The following is a 20,299-nucleotide window of genomic DNA, read 5'->3' as shown; positions in this document are numbered from 1 at the left end:
GCATGTGGAGAGCGATGCATGGGCAGCAACAACTGAGAGATTATTATCAAAGAAAATGAGGCCACTTGTGGTTGGATGGGGCTGTGGTAATTAGTGAGGCTGCTATAAATAGCAGCCTGTGGGTTTGGCCATTGTGGAGGATTATCTGATCCTTGTGTTTCGTGACTGCTTTACTGACTTTGACCTTTTGTGTGCTGATTTTTCCCCGCTTTGAAACTAAACCAGAGTTTAAGTGAATTTTCAGTATAAAGAACATTGTTTTGAATTTTCAAACGTTTGTGTGTCTGAAATTTGTACCTGTGAATTTTTGGGAGGATTCTACCAGAGAGCCCGACAGAACAGACCCGAGGATCACAAGTGTACAGTAAACGCAAGGAGAACAGCAGGGTTAATTGTCACTGAGCAAGGAGAGGGGCGGCATATAAATCCAATAAATAAAGTAGGCAATTCTAGGGAACAGCCCTGTTATTTTAAGACCTGCTTTTATTAGGACAGGATGTTTATCTATTACCTCTGTTCCCTTCTGACTGTGCCCTTCTCAACCACTTTCCGCATGCCTGAGGGATTGCCCTGACTTTAAGGAAATCAAACTCAACTCAGCATCAATTTGCGCATGTGGCTTGTGTTCTTTCCTCCAAAAGCTTTTTGTTTCACTGCAGGGTTACAAGCAAGCAGCAACTCTTGGGAACTGTATGGCAGTTAACTCTTTCCTACAATTTTCAACTTCTCCCCTCCAAAGTTTTGCTTCTCACTTGTTCAAAAGTCTCCACTGATTGGCTGTTGTTATGAAACTGGAATGACAGGGTGCATGTGCTACAAAGTGTTCTGTCGAGGTCTCTGGTAGAATCCTCCCGAAAATTCACAGATACAAATTTCAGACACACACACGTTTGAAAATTCAAAACAATGTTCTTTATACCGAAAATTCAAATAAACTAAGTTCTCTTTTTGTATAGCAAAGAGCACTCATCTCCAAACAAACTGGTAATTTGTACAAGTCCCTTATCAGTTCTGAGATACTTAGCTTGCAGCTGTGAGGCAATTAACAGTCCTTCTTCTTTCACAAAGTGAAACACACTTTGCTCTGGTTTAGTTTCAAAGCGGGGAAAAATCAGTACACAAAGGTCAAAGTCATCAAGGCAGGCACGAAACACAATGATCAGATAATCCTCCACAATGGCCAAACCCACAGGCTGCTATTTATAGCAGCCTCACTAAATACCACAGCCCCACCCAACCACAGGTGGCCACACTCTCCTCCTCCCTGTCACTCATGTCTTCTTGGTCAGAGGAGCCTTCATCATCAGATTCCACCGGGAGTAAAACAGGCCTGTGGCATGTGGATGTCTCCCCCACATCCACAGTCCTTGGGGCAGGAGCTGGGCCAGAGCTAACCACAACACAAAGCAGATCTATAAATTGCTTATTCTTTTGCTGGTGTTCGCCTAAACCAAGGGTCGACAAATTTAAATAGTGGCATATGTACAGTGCCAGAAACTTGGCTTCTACGGAATAGTCACAGTTAAGTGGCCAAAGAGCTGCATGTGGCTCATGAGCTGTGGTTTGCCAACCACTGTTCTAGACCATAAGTAAAAAGATCAGAACAATTTATCAAAAGCTTTCTCTGCATCTAAGAAGATTAACACAGGTCAACCAGGATCTCCAACTTTTCCCAACCTCTACCTAATGTCAAGGTTCCAAGTGATGCACCCATAGCAAGGAAAACTCTGAGGCAGGTAGATTCATCAATGAACAATTTATTTGGATATATCATATTGGCACAGACTGGGGAAAACTGATTATAAAAGTTCCCAATCAAGGTGCTATCTGGTTGCTTGGTATAACCTCACTCCTTCGCTCTTCAGCCACCTGTGGGAATGTCCTTGGTTCCTAGGATAAACTATCCTGTTTTGGTTACAATACCCCAACCTACCTCTACCCCCCCTTCCCTATTTCTCTCCATTGTGGCAATGCTGAAGCCTCAAAGATGACCTCAGTCAACTCAACTTCAGAATTAACACCTGGGTAGCAAGCTCAATAATGATCTCAATTATTCAGTCATTTCCCAGTTCTGTTATAAAATTTGTAGATAAAACATTTCTTTTTTCTTACATCAAATGCCATTTTTTAGCATATCAACAAAAATCCCATTGCAGAAGTGTCATGTTTCAAAAATCAGGATGTGGCATCTCAGGCCTCAGTAGACTAAGGACATAAGACAGATATGCTGTCTTGAGAATTCAAGAAAGCTTAGTGGACATTTTGGAATTTTAAAATTGGGGTCGTTATCTTTCAAAACCCTTTAATTATTTCAAGCAAAAATCATTGGTCCTCTTAAATTTGGAGAGGAGCTTTGATCATCTTCTCAGTGTGAATGATACAAACTTTCTGTCTCAAATTTCTACATTTCTTCTGGTCGTAAGATGCTCCTTTGTATTCAGGGCTGGTCTTAGGATGATAATATAGCACTTGGGGATGAAGATGCAGCCCAGTAGACCAGCACTGGAGGCCAAGATGGAGAAAACCTGAACAGCCACCATGTTTTTCCCTTTGGTGCTCAGGTAGGTGGGCACAAAACTCACCCAGACACTACAGAAAACCAGCATGCTGAAAGTGATCAACTTAGCTTCATTGAAGGACCCAGGGAGATTCCTGGCCAGGAAAGCCACCATGAAGCAGATGGCAGCCAAGACTCCCATGTAGCTGAGGGTGATGTAGAACATGACAACAGCCCCTTCATTGCATTGCAAGATGACCTCTCCAGACTGGGAGTGAACATCAGAGTCAGGGAATGGAGGAAAAAACTCTAGCCAGATGGAGCAGATGATAACTTGGCCAGCAGTACAAGAAAGGATGATGAAGTTGGCCAAGCTCTTCCCCAGCCATTTCTTCACTTGGTTTCCTGGTTTTGTTGCTAGGAAAGCCAACACCACTGTGATTGTTTTGGCCAAAAGAGAAGAAATGGCAATTGAGAAGACAATGCTGAACACTGTTTGTCGGAGAAGGCAGGTGGCTTTCCTTTGTTGACCAATGAAGAGTAAGGGAGACAAGAAGCAAAGTAGGAGGGAGACCAGGAGGATGTATGAGAGGTCCCGGTTGTTGGCTTTGACAATGGGTGTTTCTTGGTATTTAATGAATATAATTAAAATAAAGACTGTGGTTAAGAACAGGAATATGGCACAAGACACTAGGATGATGCCCAGATTTTCTTCATAAGACAGGAAGGTTATAATTTTGGGGACACATTGGACTTGTTCCTTGTTTGGATATTGATCAGATGGACATTTGGTGCATTTTTCTGTATCTGAGAATGCCAAAAGATTTTTCATTTATTTTTAATAATCTTTCCATTCGCATTTTTAGAAGTAGCTTGTTGGGTACCGTATATACTCGAGTATAAGCCGACCCGAGTATAAGCCGAGGCACCAGTTTTTGCCACAAAAACTGGGAAAACTTATTGACCCGAGTATAAGCCGAGGTTAGAAAATGCAGTGGCTACTGGTAACTTATAAAAATGGAAACCAATAAAATTACATTAATTGAGACATCACTAGATTAAATGTTTTAGAATATTTATTTTAAAGAAAACCAGTAAACTAGCTCTGTAAATTTAAAAGAGGGTAAACAAAAGCAATCTGGTAATAACAATAAATTAAAAAGTAAAAAAAGTAGCTCAATCAGCAACCAAGATAAAACCTATTTCTAACCCTAACCCAGGGCTCTTTAAACTTGACAGTTTTAAGACTAGTGGACTTCAACTCCCAGAATTCCTGCACCAGCCATGCTACTTCAGGAGTAGGAGTTGAAGTCCACAAGCCTTAATCTTTCCAGGTTTGAAGACTCTTGCATTTCTAACCCTAACCCGGGGCTCTTTAAAATTGAGTTTTTAGAAGCCTGGGGAGAGCTCATGCTGTTCCCCTCCCCCCTTTAGCTTGCTGGCTGGCTCGTTGGCTGGATCTTCCACCCCTGATCCTCCCTCCTCCTCGTCTCCATTTACTGCTCCATGTGTTGTGCAGGGAAGCAGATTTGCTAAAGAGATCCACTTGGGACGAAAGCAGGGGGAGGAGGAGGAAAGGAAACAGCTGTTCTCCTCCTCCTTCCCCAGCTGCTATACCAAGTGGATCCCTTTAACAAATCTGCTTCTCTCTCCGGTTGGGGGCTTCTAAAGCCTGGAGAGAGTTCATGCCGTTTCCCCCACCCCCACTTTAGCTTGCTGGCTCTCTCCTCCCCCATTTCCCTTTATTGCCGCATGTGTTGTTCCGGGAAGCAGATTTGCTAAGGGAGGGCAGCAGGGAATGCTGGAGGAGGAGGAGGAGATCCAGAGTAGCCTGCAGCCGCAGAGGAAAAGGAGGAAGAGAAAAGAAAGAAGAACCCTCGCCGACAGCATAATTATTTATTTAAGTACCGGTATTTTAAAAATAAATTTAAACTCCTTGTAGCGGCAGGAGAGCGAGAGAGAGAGAAACGAGCCTTTTCCTCGGAGGAGGAGGAGCAGTTGGCTGGCGTCTTTGCTTGAGCCGGGGAGAGGAGGCAACGGCCCCACCCTCCCCACAGCTGCTTCTCTAGGAGAGCGGCTGTGGGGAGGGTGGGGCCGTTGCCTCCTCTCCCCGGCTCAAGCAAAGACGCCAGCCAACTGCTCCTCCTCCTCCGAGGAAAAGGCTTGTTTCTCTCTCTCTCGCTCTCCTGCCGCTACAAGGAGTTTAAATTTATTTTTAAAATACCGGTACTTAAATAAATAATTATGCTGTCGGCGAGGGTTCTTCTTTCTTTCCTCTTCCTCCTTTTCCTCTGCGGCTGCAGGCTTCTCTGGATCTCCTCCTCCTCCATTCCCTGCTGCCCTCCCAAGTGGATCTCCTTAGCAAATCTTGAGCTTCTGTCTTCTCGCAAGTGCCTCCTCTCCCCGGCTCAAGCAAAGGCGCCAGCCAACCACTCAAACGGCGCGCAAGAGGGGGAAAATGGGAAGCCGGGGAGGTGGGGGAGGGGTGAGAAGACAGAAGCACGAATCCACCTCCCCCCCACTGGCTTCCCATTGCGTTTTTCCCTTCTTGCATGCCGTCGGAGCTGTGGGAGGGGTGGGGCAGGTGCCTCCTCTTCCCTGCTCAAGTAAAGGCACCAGCCAACCATAGCCCCAAGAGCTCCGGCATCGTTGGAGCTGCAGAGGATGTAAAAGTGTGACCTCCACAGCCCAGTCCCTGCGTCTAGCCTTCCCAAAGGCACCCCCGAAGCTGCCTCAGCAGGCACCTGCAATAGCTCCCTCCCCCGCCCAAGCCAGAAATGTCTGCCGGGCTCCCGCGGGGCGCCCTCTTGTGGTGATTCGGCGCCCTCTTGTGGTGACCCGAGTATAAGCCGAGGTCGGGTTTTTCAGCCCATTTTTGGGGCTGAAAAACTCGGCTTATACTCGAGTATATACGGTATATGTACCGTAAAATAACCTTAGAGATGAATGTATATAAGTTTCATTTTTGGTTTTGGTTTGTATTGTGTAAAGTCTTATTTGTTTGTTTTTTCTTTTATGTATTTTTTAAAGTTTATAAATGAATTAAAAAAAATATTTTTTAGAAAAAGAAAGTCCGAGTCAACCTTGAGCCTGGTGAGATACATTGTGCCAAATTACAGTCAGTCAGAAGAAGTAGCCTGCAGTACTACATTCTAGCTCCTGCGCCACTGCGGCTCTTATATAGACAAGGAGGGTGGGGGCAGTTCTAATCTCCTCTTCATGGCATCGGACCAGAATATCTACGGGACTGCCTTCTGCTGCATGAATCCCAGTGACCAGTTAGTTCCCACAGAGTTGGCCTTCTCCGGGTCCCATCGACTAAACAATGTCATTTGATGGGCCCCAGGGGAACAGCCTTCTCTGTGGCGGCTCTGACCCTCTGGAATCATCTCCCCCCAGAGATAAGAATTGCCCCCACCCTCTTTGCCTTTTGTAAGCTCCTCAAAACCGACCTCTGTTGTCAGGCATGGGGGAATTGAGATATTCATTCCCCCCAGGCCTATACAATTTATGTATGGTATATTTGTCTGTATGTTTGGTTTTTAATAAGGCTTTTTAGTTATTTTAAATATTAGATTTGTTATATGTTGTTTTATTACTGTTGTTAGCCACCCCGAGTCTACGGAGAGAGGCGGCATACAAATCTAATAAATGAATGAATGAATGAATAAATAAATAAATATTCTTATAACACTTGTAGTCCTCCGGGTCATATTGATCTGGAGTATAAAAGGGTTGGTTCTAGCTACTGGAATGGTCTTTTTGAATACTTTTTTTTGCTAGTATACTAATTTGAACATTGCTGAATACAATAATATGAAAATTGAAATGAAAAAAAATAATGCTTATTTATTTATTTTGCTGAAAAAAGCCTGCCCCCCTCGCTGTGTGCAATTATTTCAATTTATAGATAGATTAGCCTGCAAAACCCATTTTTTAAATTTCATTTTTCATTTTTTTGTGATCAGGGATGTTCAAATTAGTGTACTAGTGAAAAAAGTATTTAAAAAAAAAAACCATTCCAGTAGCTGGAACCAACCTTTTTATACTTCGGGTCTAAAAGAACCTGGAGCAGCACAAGTGTATAATCTTTGCGAACATCATTTTTTTCTCCTTTCAATTTTCATTTCATTATGTTCAGAATGTTCAAATTAGTATGCCAATGCCAAAGATGGTCAAAAAAATTCTGATTTGGCAGGCTATTCTATCTATAAATTGAAAAAAAGTGCACACAGCCGTGGGGGGAGGCCCTTTTCTGAGTAAATAAACAAATAAGCATCAATTATTTCATTTCAATTGTCATATCATTGTGTTCAGAAATGTTCAAATTAGTTTCTCAATACCAAAGATGGTCAAAAAGGTCAGATTTTGCAGCCTAATCTAAATGAAAATGAACAAAATTTCACAAAAAGGGTGGGGGGTGGGGTTTGATGAGCAAAATAAACAAATAAGCATTATTTTTTCACTTCAATTTTCATTTCATTGTGTTCAGAAATATTCAAATTTGTATACTAGTGAAAAAAGTATTCAAAAAGACCATTCCAGTAGCTAGAACCAACCTTTTTAAACTCCGGGTCTAAAAGGACCAGGAGGGTAACAAGTGTATAGTAAATGGGAGGAGAATACCAGGGTTAAGGGGGAAAGCTGCCAAGAGTAAAGTTTGTCCAATCTGCCAAATCCTGCTATCTCTAACTAGCTCATAGTAGTTAGAAAATGAATGAGAAAACAGTTGAGTTTAAGTCTGTCTTTTGAAATGAAAATGCTACAGAAGAATCGAGTTCCACAAGGCCTGGCCTTTTCTTTTTTCTGGTGTCACTCACCTTCCTGAGTGGAGATAGTCCCCTTTGGACAAGGAACACAGTCATAGCAGCAAACTGGCTCTCCTTCTCGCTTCTGCTTGACAAATCCAGGATGACAATTTCCCACACACTGAGATTGAGGCAGAGACTGAGCAGAAAAACCAGAAATGCCAAAGAAAATATTTAGTCCTTACCAGCCATGTAAAATAAAGGTAAAAATGAATATTAGTCAGCTTATTAGAAAAAAGAAGAACTTATTAGTGAGCAAAGTTTTCTTTAAGACTACTTAAAACATTGTAAAGCTGCTCCAGTTTGAAAGTAGTCTACTCCTAGTTAAAATACATAGGAAAGGGTCCTTACAATGGAAGTGTCAACTTTAAAATAGAAGGTCTTTGTTTATTTGTAATTTTACTTTAATGTAATTTTACTTTAATATGGCTGCCCTCTTAGTTATATGAGACCAAAAGCAAGTGCCTAGTGTCTAAAGTGTAGTTAGATGATATAGAGATAAAATCATGATAACATGTCCCTCAAAATGTCTAGCATACTTTGTTGCAGGAGATGAACATAAATATGAACTTTTGGAAAAAGTTATTCCTAAGCCCCAGCTAGGTATCCAAGACTTTTCTGAAGAACTTCAACGAAACTTCAAGAACTTTCCAACTGGCATGGAAAGACAGACTCACATTTATTATTAGGTAAATTTGGAGGGATGCATTGACTCAGTGGCTAAGACACTGAGCTTGTCAATCAGAAAGGTCAGCAGTTCAGCAATTTGGATCCCTAGCACCACGGAACAGAATGAGTTCCTGTTACTTGTCTCAGCTTCTGCCAACCTATCAGTTTGAAATCACATGAAAATGCAAATAGAAAAATAGGGCCCACTTTTGGTGGGAAGGTAACAGTGTTCCATGCATCTTCAGTATTTAGTCATGCTGGCTATAGAGTAATCTTTGGACAGCCCCGGCTCTTCAAATTAGTGAGCAAAGTTTTCTTTAAGACTACTTAAAACATTGTAAAGCTGCTCCAGTTTGAAAGTAGTCTACTCCTAGTTAAAATACATAGGAAAGGGTCCTTACAATGGAAGTGTCAACTTTAAAATAGAAGGTCTTTGTTTATTTGTAATTTTACTTTAATGTAATTTTACTTTAATATGGCTGCCGTCTTAGTTATATGAGACCAAAAGCAAGTGCCTAGTGTCTAAAGTGTAGTTAGATGATATAGAGATAAAATCATGATAACATGTCCCTCAAAATGTCTAGCATACTTTGTTGCAGGAGATGAACATAAATATGAACTTTTGGAAAAAGTTATTCCTAAGCCCCAGCTAGGTATCCAAGACTTTTCTGAAGAACTTCAATGAAACTTCAAGAACTTTCCAACTGGCATGGAAAGAAAGACTCACATTTATTATTAGCTAAATTTGGAGGGAAGCATTGACTCAGTGGCTATGATGCTGAGCTTGTCAATCAGAAAGGTCAGCAGTTCAGCAATTCGGATCCCTAGCACTGTGGAATGGAGTGAGCTTCTGTTACTTGCCCCAGCTTCTGCCAACCTAGCAGTTTGAAATCACATAAAAATGCAAGTGGAAACATATGGGCCACTTTTGGTGGGAAGGTAACAGCGTTCCGTGCATCTTAAGTATTTAGTCATGCTGGCCACATGACCATGGAAATCTCTTTGGACAGTGCTGGCTCTTCAGATTTGATATAGAGATGACCACCATCCCCTAGAGTGAGGAACAACTAGCACATATGTGCAAGGGGAATCTTTACCTTTACTTAAATTTGGAGCCTCATTTCTGATCAACAAGACTTAATGTAGGAACAATGATGCCAAACAATATTATTCAAGGGTTTTCAGATGAAATAAAATAGTCTCAGATTAAACGTTTTGGGATTAGGAGTAGAAACCACAGAGTCAGGTAGTGCATTCCCGGTGTTGATAACTCTATTTTTTGCACTTTGGTTTGGAGCAGTTGACATTTAGTTTAAATCTATTTCGTGCTTGTGTGTTGTTGTGGTTGAAGGTGAAGTAGTTGCTAACAGGGAGAACATTTTAGTATATGATTTTATGAACTATAGTTAAAACTATCTACAATTGATCTCTTCCCCTTTCTAAGAGGTCTATAAGGGACATGCATAAGTACATCATTGTGCCTACCATCCCTGTCCTACTGTTCTATTGTCTTCTATCATTACTCGTATCATTATTTATCTAATGTTTTATTTGTACAAATTACCATCCTATAATTGTTTGACAAATACATAAAATAATAATGATAATGATGATGATGATAAAGATAAAGATAATGATGATGATGATGGTGATGATGATGATGATAAAGATGATGATGATGATGATAATAATAATAATAATAATAATAATAATAATAATAATAATAATAATAATAATAATGAAATGCCCTCTTACAAGCCAAAAGCCAGATCTACATAACATTTCCTTTAAAATTGTCCATTATTAGTTCCAATATTAGGAAGGGTTTTTCTTTTAATCAAAATCATGTTTTAGTGCTCAGTTTTTCTCGATCAGGGCATTATCTCACATCAGAGCAGTCACTATGATTTCAGTTGAACTGAATACCTCAAAATTCTTTCCAGTACCCAGAAGACCGGAGGATGGTTGCAGCAGGTTTTGACCTGTTCTGGAGAACTGGTAGTGGAAATTTTGAGTAGTTCGGAGAACCAGTAAATACCACCTCTAGCTGGCCTTGCCCCCATCTATTCTCAGTCTCAGCTGATCAGGAGGGAATGGGGATTATCCAGTAATCTTCCCCTGGAGTGGGGTAGGAATGGGGATTTTACAGAATCCTTCCTCTGCCATGCCCACCAAGCCATACCCACCAAGCCATGCCCACAGAACCGCTAGTAAAAATAATGATGAATCCAACCATTGCAGAAGATCTTTTGCTCTATCCAATTGGAGGGAAAGGAAACCATGGATAATTATGGCCAGATCTGGCCTGCTAGCCAGCTGATTTTCATCCTTGGGGAAGATCATTTCACCCTCTGAATCCTCCTGAAGCCCCAGCATGCAAAAAGCCGCCTAATGGGCAAAACAGAAGTTTGGAAGGATGGACGTCTGGTTTGCCCATTGTGCTGTTTTTTATACTCCGGGGCTTCAGGAAGCTTCCCTGGAGCCTCTCAAGTGTGAATAATAGCACAATGGGCAAGTCCATTTTTCCAAACTTTTTTTCACCGTCTCAGGCTTCAATGAAGCTTGTGCACATGTGTGAGGGACAGAGGGGGTTGTGTGCATGCACAAAGTCAGCATGGGGTGTGCACATGCATGGAGGAGATAATGGATGTGGGCATGTGTGCAGGCGCTGGCCCAAATGCATACTCCCTTTTGGCACATGAACCAAAAAAGGTTTGCCATCACTGGGCTAAGCCAACTTGAAATGGGTGCTCAGGCTTGGATCAATAGAGAATAGACGCCAATTTCTCCCACCTTGTTGAGCATGTTCAGCAATGACAGGGTATTTTTATTGACTGTAAATCTCTGCCTTTCAAAACTTCCCAGTTGCTCATCCAGAGGATCAAACCAGGGAATAAACACCCAGCTTATGACATTCAGATCTGCTGTTATATCTCCATTTTGGTCCAAGTACAATTTTTGATGGGAAATATTGCAAAACTCATTCTTCTCCAGAAATGGATGGAACTAGAACAGAAACATCCAGGAATATTAAAAGCAGAAAAATTAGGGTGTGTTTCTTTTAAAAAAAAATCACAGGTGGTCTCTTCACTTTTGAAACTTTTGTCTACAGTTGTCAAATATAGTGAGTTGGGAGAACAAGTGTTATCAACTTTCTTCAAAAGTGAAAAAGGCTCATTGACAAAAATATGTATTGACAAAATACAATTGTCTATTGTCTGCACTACCATTAATTTTCTCATCATTCCCATCACCCATCTCCTCCCACAAATGACTGTATGACTGTAATTTTGTTGCTTGTATCCTTACAATTTATATATGTTTATACATGTTATATATGTTCCTAATATAATTTGATTGCTTACTTGACTATCATTAAATGTTGTACCTTATGATTCTTGACGAACTTATCTTTTTTTATCCACACTGAGAGCTTATGCACCAAAAAAAATCCTTGTGTGTCTAATCACACTTGGCCAATAAAATTCTGTTCTCTTCTGTTCTAGTCTAGTCTAGTCTAGTCTAGTCTATTAAAGGAGGGATTTTAGAACACAACAAAAATATATTGAACAAAGAAACAAACAGCAAGTTAAATGATTTGGGGAGAGGAACCGCTACTCAAGGTTCTCCAAACCTATGAATGTAAAATTTTACCATACTCATAATATCCTACATACAGTGATTTATACATTGTTTTAAAATGAGAAGTTTTAACATCAATATATGAGTCATAGTTCCTACTCTTTTGATCCTTCTTTCTTTCTTTTTTCTTTCTTTCTTTCCTCCTCTCTCTCTCTTTCTTTCTTTCTTTCTTTCCTTCTTTCCTTCCTTCCTTTTGGTCTTGCTAGAGTTCAGCCAAAATGTCTTTTTTTCCCCATCCCCAAATATTATTCAATGTATGGTTAAATTAGCCAAACTGTTAGCCTTTTGTAGCAGAAGGAGGTTGACAAAGTGCCACTCTTCCTCCTTAGGAGTTTCATTGATCCTGGTAGGGACTCCATACCTGCCAGGGCTGCAGTCTTGGGGCCCACAAGCTCTCTTCACTCTTCTTGCTTCTCCTCCTGGATCTGAAAGAATATGCAGCTTTCAAGGCATAGGCCAAAGTCTTAATAACACTGTGCAAATGGAAATGAAAAGCGATCCATACCTTCCTCCATTCCTCTACAGGCTCCAGAGGGGCTTTTTGGATGCATCTTTTCCTACCTTTGACAGAAGAAATGTGCTTTGAAAAAGAACAGTGAAAATATCGATCTTTGAACTTCACATAAAGTTTGGTTCCAAAAGGATCTTCTACTGGCCTTGTTTTTTCCTGAAAAGCAAAGCTCCAAATACTATGGACATATTTGTAAAGTCTCTCCTGTCCCAGCACCAAATATTCAATGCTTTCTACTATCCAGACTTTCCCTTCAACAGGTCCTGGAACACTTTCAAATGTTAACTGCAAATTATGAATTCTGTCCCAAACATTAACCATTTCTATGTAGTTCACAAAGACATTGACTTGTCTCCATTTAGAGACGGCATCCCTGAGGGGCTCTGTATGCCCAGTTGCTGAGAATCGTCGTACTATAACAACACAAATTCCATTCCTCATAAGCATAGGAGTAAAAGTCCTCATGAAATTCTCTCCCTCCTCTGTGTCTGAAGTAAAGAGCCCAATCAAAGTCCATCTGAAATGGAGGAGCACTTGGACAATTTTTGAGTACTGGAACCCTTTCTGGGGGAGAAGCCAGTGGAAAAAAGGGAATTCAAGGTTATTATTCAGGGCCTCTGCAACAATTCCATCACTGATCTGAAAAAGCAATGAAAAACATTGTGACAGTAAAGTACAGAACATTACCCATACATTAAAAAAAAGTGTTAAAAAGAATAAGAATAAATAATGAGAATCATATTTCTGTTATATTCCAATAGTTTACCACAATAAGAGCCACATATGGAACATCTCAACTGAACTTTATTTATTAAAAATAAATTCTCTCTTTTTAAGAAACGTCTGATCAGAGACATAGATAGACAACATAGACATACATACATACATACCTACGTACGTACAAACATACATACATAATACTGTACATACATTTTTATTTATTTATTTATTTACTAGACTTCTATACCGCCCTTCTCGAGGCAACTCGAGAATATATCTTTGGAGAGGCACGGCATACAAATCTAATAAATAAATAATAAATAATAATAAATATGAAGGTCTTGGCATATTTGGGTTTCTTCCCATGTATGTTTCAGATATTCCTGGTGACATTTCTACAAGGTCCCACTCATCATCTTTAGGCTGGTCCATTTGGCCTTATTTATTTATTTATTTATTTTGTCCAATACATAATACACATTGAAGAGAAAGAAATGTAATAATATAAGTAAAGAAAAGAATAGAAGAAAAGATATAAAAGTATAGGTGAACATATTTGAAAGGAAGAAAAGATAAATGAGATAAGGAGAGACAATTGGACAGGGGACGGAAGGCACACTGGTGCACTTATGCACGCCCCTTGTGCTAGGGTGAAGGAACGTCCAAAAAGGAGCTGTCACGTTCCTTCAATATACCGGGGTTATTCAACAAAAAATCATACATAACCCTTCCCTGGTACAAGCTGATACAGTAGTTGAACCTGTAGCCTAATGGCTAAGACCTCTGCCTTACAAGGCAAAGGCCGGGATTCAAATCCCAGTAAAAAGGGTGTGGATACCTGATGAAGGCTAATAAGCCCAAAGTAGATCTATAGTAGTCTCCCTTCCTTTTCATTATCAGCAAAAATATATACAGGGCAATATGCTGGTTCTGTTAAAAAGTGCTATTGCTAACATGTTGTAAGCCGCCCTGAGTGGGAGAGAAGGGTGGCGTAAAAAATTGTGTGTGTGTGTGTGTGTGTGTGTGTGTAACATATTTTTGCTGATAATGAAAAGGAAGGACTACTATAGGCTCATATATATATATGAGGGAGAGGGAGATAACATTGGAATACTAGATATGTTATTTCTTCTGTTATTTCTTATTTCTATAAGGGATTTGGTTAAATCTTCTAAGGGCAGCAAACCATTGTTTCCCTTGACTCGCTTTTTATAATTAATTGGTTCAAGACAAAACAATTTCAACTCTTTCAAAACTTGTTCTTTTGTAAGGACTACTCTTTTCATCCAGCCACTCTCAAATCTGCACACGAGGAGGCTAATATATATTTGAGACACAACATCTATTAGAATAGTAAGTCAGCAATTTCAAGGTTCCTTTTTATTCCTTTTTCATACATTGTTCTCTTCCACTGAATTGAATATGGCAGGTATTACTCATATCTATAAATAATCCTATCAGAAGAGGTTATTTATCTACCTACTTACTTGCATAAATATGTATGTATGTATGTATGTATGTATATATATGTGTGTGTGTGTGTGTGTGTATTCGTAGATTTTCACGGGTACAGGTATCATGGTCTTGGTATATTCGGGTTTCTTCCCATGTAGGATTTGGAAATTTCTGGCGACATTTCGACGAGGTCCCACTCGTCATCTTCAGGCTGGTGTTTCTGTCATTGTTCTAGGGCGAACACAGCGAGACCTGAGCTGCCTTCCTTCTATAAATACTGGTGGCTGGGTGTGGTTTGATGGCTCAGCAATTGCCTGCTGTGTAGAAACTTCCTGGTGAGTCAGTGGGGTAACACCTCGGGTCGTTGATGTAGCTGAGGTATGCTGATTAGTTAATGGTTGTAGATTGGGCATGATATCCTGAGTAGTTGAAGCTTGCAGGCTACTTGATTGTGTTCTGAGTCTGATTTCAGTTTCTATGGCTGGGATACGTTTGAGGGCTGGTTTCCAGATGTCTGGTAGGTGGGAGGTATCATCCCGCTTGTTCATATTTTGGGGATGTTTTTCTATCTTGATGACTTCCATGATTATTCTTTTGCTGTAGTGTTCTGTTTTGGAAATTAATTTGGTACTGTCAAAATCAATTTCATGTCCTGTAGTTTTGAAGTGTTGGAAAAGGGAGGAGGTTTTTTCTTTTTTCCTTAATGCATTTTTATGTTCTGCAACACGTGCATTTACTCTCCTGTTGGTTTGTCCAATATATGTGGCTGGGCAGATTTTACACTGTATTTGATAAACTCCCTGGTTTTCTAGCTGGATATTGTCTTTGGGGTTTCTTAGGATGTTGGCTATTTTTTTATCTGTACCGAAGGCTGTCTTGATGTTGTGTTTGTGGAGAATTTTGCTGATTTTATCTGTGGTGCCCTTGATGTAAGGGAGGAGGGCGATGCCATTGTCCTGTTCTGTGTCTTGGTTCTTGGGGGGTGTCTCTTTTTGGATTAAGTTGGTGATTGCCTCTCTTTGGAATCCATTGGAAATTAATACATTCGTGAGACTGTGTAATTCAGATTCCAGGTGGTCTTTGTGGTTAGTGGATCAAAAAGAAGGGGCAACCAACAAACTCGCTGGCTTGATAACAACAAATCTGATAAAAAGTTGAACATGCAACAATAGAAAGAAGCTATGCTTGACAGGGTGGCATGGAGAGAACACACTTATAAAGTCAGTAAGACATGACTAAATGGTTAAACAATACACACACACAGAGAGAGAGAGAGAGAGAGAGAGAGAGAGAGAGAGAGAGAGAGAGAGAGAGAGAGAGAGAGAAGTGTGTATATTGAATAGTCCAGCCTGTGGAAAATCCTCTTTGGGGCTCCAGTTCTCATCAAGTCTTCTATGATGAATTTGATCATGAATTCATTAGTGTGAAAGATAGCTGACATATATTGACTAATGCGCTTGTAATTTTTAAAAAATAAAGTGGTTAATGTTCAGATCTCAACAAATCCACAAGTTATATATGTTTTAGCAAATGTAGGTAAGGTAATAATTGGGATTCTTTTCACAAATTATGGATTTGTTCACCATGGAAAATATAATTATTTTGATTAAGATTTTATACAAAACTTACCCTCAAAGCTGCACCTTCATCTCTTACAGAAGACCTTTTGATTGGACACAGATCCTTTTCAAGTGTTCAGCAGAAGCTCCCAAAGCAATGGGATGGTGTCATAAGAGGAGATGACTCCTTTATTTCCCCCCTCCCCATGGTGTATTCCAATCAACAGCCACAAAACTTGTAAGGGACATAATTCATAGTCAAAATATGGTGGATTTATCACTCATCTACTATTGTCCCAGATATAGAAATACCCAAACCAACCTGTGGGACTTTGTAGGGGCCTATTAATGTTGACATCTGAATAGAGGTCTCCCTCTTAGCTCCATCAACAACAGCCAAAAGGTTTTCCTTCCTTCCACAGCTGTAGTTGGGGACATTGGCTTGCCCAGTAGAAAGGATGTCCAGCAAGGCTTCTGAAGTGCCAAGGGTGTTGACATAGTTGTCATGGATATTGTAGCCAAGTGTGAGATTTCCCAGAAACTGGGGCGTCTTGTTGACCATTTGAATGGCCAAAATCAGGATTAACTGCTTAAAATAATTTGTCCTCCTGTTTTTTAAAAAAGTGTTCATGTTATCATTATTGTAAAGAGCCATGGTGGGGCATGCAGTCAGAATGACAACCCCTAACCCCCAACATTTCTCCCTTAGACTCTCCACGATTGACCTCTCCAGGTTCCTAAGAGGCCAGTAAGGGGTGTACATAAGTGCACTGGTGTGCCTTTCGTCCCCTGTCCAATTGTCTTTCCTTTCTCTCACTTATCATATATATTTTCTTTCTTTCATATATCCTCTCCTCTAAGTTCACTTTTACCCTTATATATATTACTACATGTCTATTTTTCTTCCTATGTATTTGTGTATTGGACAAATGAATAAATAAAATAAATAAAATAAAATAAAAAATAGAATGCAGGGTTGCAGGCTAATTCTGCTGACAGCCAGGGATTCAATCCTCACTGACTCAAGGTTGACTCAGCCTTCCATCTTTTCTGAGATCAGCAATATGAGGGCTCAGATTGTTGGGAGCAAGAGGCTAACTGTAAACCGCTTAGAGAGGCTATAAAAGCTCTATGAAGCAGTATAAATCTAATTGCTATTGCTAAGTGCTACCATCAACAAAAAGAACCTCTTTTTCAGTTTATTTATTTTTGTCTCCACAAGCATCTAAGTCTTAAATCAATACAGATCCAAAGCCAAAGGCAAATGATAGCCACCCATCAGCAGGTCATGTTTATGAGCATTGAGAAGATGGGATGGAGATAGTCCTTCATCACAGTTAAGAATCACAAATGCACCATTATTGGTAGAAGTTTTAATTTTAATCTGCCCTTTAATTTGTATTCAAAATTCAATAAAGTATAACCGTATAAGCCTAACTCTATACACAGTATAGAGAAAAAGAGAATGTTCCATAAGTGGCCCAGATATGCAACTGTGAAAAGAATACATTTTTCTAAGGATCTGGCACTGAATATCAATGAATATAGAAATGTATGTAAATGTAATTTAAATATGGAAATATATTGGGCAGAGCCATCTACAACCTTTTCAATCCCTACTTTAAACCAAACTCAGTATCCAAGTGATGAACATAGTATTAGACAGGAATCATAAATAATCTAGACTTGTTTCAGGTTTTATATGCCACAAGGTTGGATTTGAGTCAAAAGAGGAAAGTACATGAACTGCATATGGTGGGAATATAATTCCTTCACATTGAATAACTTACGAGCGAGACTCACTAGAAGGAGCCCTGTTGAAAGGCAACTTTCTAGGAGATGATGTTGTTTCAGTGGTGACTATGCCAATGAAATGGTCTCCTCGTGTGTAGTAGTTCCATGGTTTTTCCCCATCCTGGTTCTCGAAATTCAGTGAGCATTTCATCCTAAGCTTCACAGAAAGTGCCTGAGACACCAGCAACATTAGAAACAGAAGATCCATAATTTATGGGACTGAATCAATCTCCTTCATATTTCTAGATAAAGAAGTGGGACAATTCAAAGCACTTTTGCTTTCCTGATTCTGTAGAGACAAACCAATTTTCACCTGGAAAGAAGATAAAGGTACATTCAAGAGCACAATGTTTACCTGACCCAAAACATGTGCAGCACAGACTGTGTAACCTGTAGCATTTATCCTTTTTGATGCAATATCCCTTTCTTGTTGTTTCAGTCTGATGTTAATAGCAAAGGCAATTACTGTGGCAGAATATGTCTCAAAGAACAGGATGGTGATCATTACAGTGAGAAACAATTTTTCCTCTGGGGATCCTGGAGTTCTTTACAGACTCAAAGGGTAGAATAGCAAGTGAAAAGTCACAAATACACTCCTGGGGTTGTTTGTTTTCTTTTCTGTCAGGGCTAGTGATGGTCGAACCCAACGGTGTTCGGGTTTGGCAAGTTCGGACGAACTTTACGCAAAATTCATCCGAACCTGAACCGAACCCAAACTCGAACCCGAACGGGGAATCCCTCCCATGAAGAGATTCCGAGGGCGGAGCTTTGACGTCACCAGCAGGTTGCTAAGGATGCCAAGGTGATCACTTCCTGGATTCCATTGAATCCAAGAACAGATCTCCTTGGTGTCTTTAGCAACCTGCGGGTGACGTCAAAGCTCCGCCCACAGAATCTCTTCCTGGGAGGGATTCCCCAGCTCCTTCAAAAGGAGGTCTTCACGTAAAAATAAACATTGTTATTTTTACGAAAAAGGATGCCGCAGCGGGGCAGCAAGCAAAGGGCGGTCCTTTCACATAAAAATAAAATAATGGATAATAATGGAGAGTGGGGTGGGGAGAATGGAGGGCAGAGGCTCATTGAAGAAAAAGGAGGAAAGTATGTAGGAATAATGGAGAGTGGGGTAGGGAGAATGGAGGGCAGATGCTTATTGAAGAAAAAGGAGGAGAAAAGTATGTAGGAATAATGGAGAGTGGGGTAGGGAGAATGGAGGGCAGAGGCTCATTGAAGAAAAAAGAGGAGAAAAGTATGTAGGAATAATGGAGAGTGGGGTAGGGAGAACGGAGGGCAAATGCTCATTGAAGAAAAAGAGGAGAATAGTGTGCAGGAATGACAGAGAGTGGGGTGGAGGGGAACGGAGGGCAGAGGTTCATGTTTTTTTCTTCAATGAGCATCTGCCCTCCATTATCCCCACCCCACTCTCCGCTGGGTGAGATCATCCAAGGGCATGGGGTGAGGTATCATCAATATGCGGATGATACCCAGTTGTACATCTCCACCCCATGTCCAGTCAGCGAAGCAGTGGAAGTGATGTGCCGGTGCCTGGAGGCTGTTGGGGCCTGGATGGGTGTCAACAAACTCAAACTCAATCCAGACAAGACGGAGTGGCTGTGGGTGTTGCCTCCCAAGGACAATTCCATCTGTCCGTCCATTACCCTGGGGGGGGGGAACTACTGACCCCCTCAGAGAGGGTGCGCAACTTGGGCGTCCTCCTCGACCCACAGCTGACATTGGAACATCATCTTTCGGCTGTGGCGAGGAGGGCGTTTGCCCAGGTTCGCCTGGTGCACCAGTTGCGGCCCTATTTGGACAGGGAGTCATTGCTCACAGTCACTCATGCCCTTATCACCTCGAGGTTCGATTACTGCAACGCTCTCTACATGGGGCTACCTTTGAAAAGTGTTCGGAAACTTCAGATCGTGCAGAACGCAGCCGCGAGAGCCATCGTGGGGCTTCCTAGATTCGCCCACGTTTCTACAACACTCCGTGGCTTGCATTGGCTGCCGATCAGTTTCCGGTCACAATTCAAAGTGTTGGTCATGACCTTTAAAGCCCTACATGGCATTGGACCAGAATACCTCCGGAACTGCCTACTACCGCACGAATCCCAGCGGCCGATAATGTCCCACAGAGTTGGCCTTCTCCGGGTCCTGTCGACTAAACAATGTCGTCTGGCGGGCCCCAGGGGAAGAGCCTTCTCTGTGGCGGCCCCGGCCCTCTGGAATCAACTCCCCCCGGAGATTAGAACTGCTCCCACCCTCCTCGTCTTCCGTAAACTACTTAAGACCCATCTATACCGCCAGGCATGGGGGATTTGAGACACCTTTCCCCCAAGCTTATTATAATTTATGTTTAGTATGTATGTGCTGTTTGGTTTTTAATTGATAGGGTTTTTTAGTTTTTTCTTAATATTAGATTTGTGCCTGTACAATATTGTTTTATCGCTTGTTGTGAGCCGCCCCGAGTCTTCGGAGAGGGACGGCATACAAATCTAATAAATTATTATTATTATTATTATTATTATTATTATTATTATTATTATTATTATTATTATTATTATTATTCCTACAAACTTTTCTCCTCTTTTTTCTTCAATGAGCCTCTGCCCTCCATTCTCCCCACCCCACTCTCCATTATTCCTACA

General features: G+C 40.9%; 1 protein-coding gene across 1 annotated transcript; it reads right to left on the bottom strand.

The window, feature by feature from the left end:
* Positions 1-2,393: 2,393 nt before the first annotated feature.
* LOC139159187 (vomeronasal type-2 receptor 26-like) lies at positions 2,394-18,160 on the bottom strand. Its single transcript, XM_070736539.1, has 7 exons — positions 18,011-18,160; positions 17,652-17,827; positions 16,184-16,469; positions 11,978-12,766; positions 10,768-10,980; positions 7,318-7,444; positions 2,394-3,304 (listed from the first exon to the last, which is right to left on the bottom strand). Exons 1-7 carry the CDS (start codon positions 18,158-18,160, stop codon positions 2,394-2,396), a joined length of 2,652 nt encoding a protein of 883 aa, XP_070592640.1.
* Positions 18,161-20,299: the final 2,139 nt, after the last annotated feature.

The sequence above is a fragment of the Erythrolamprus reginae genome, chromosome 2, assembly GCF_031021105.1.
Source record: "Erythrolamprus reginae isolate rEryReg1 chromosome 2, rEryReg1.hap1, whole genome shotgun sequence".
Taxonomy (NCBI): domain Eukaryota; kingdom Metazoa; phylum Chordata; class Lepidosauria; order Squamata; family Dipsadidae; genus Erythrolamprus; species Erythrolamprus reginae.
This window is presented reverse-complemented; position numbering and strand designations above follow the sequence as displayed.

Bases quoted from the DNA above. Each gene is read 5' to 3' on its own strand.
- LOC139159187 (XM_070736539.1), bottom strand. From the start codon at position 18,160: ATGATCACCATCCTGTTCTTTGAGACATATTCTGCCACAGTAATTGCC. The intron at 16,470-17,651 runs GTAAGTTATTCA...TTTAAAAAACAG, and splicing joins CCTTCTAGTGAGTCTCGCTC to GAGGACAAATTATTTTAAGC. The intron at 3,305-7,317 runs GTGAGTGACACC...TGGCATTCTCAG, and splicing joins GACTATCTCCACTCAGGAAG to ATACAGAAAAATGCACCAAA.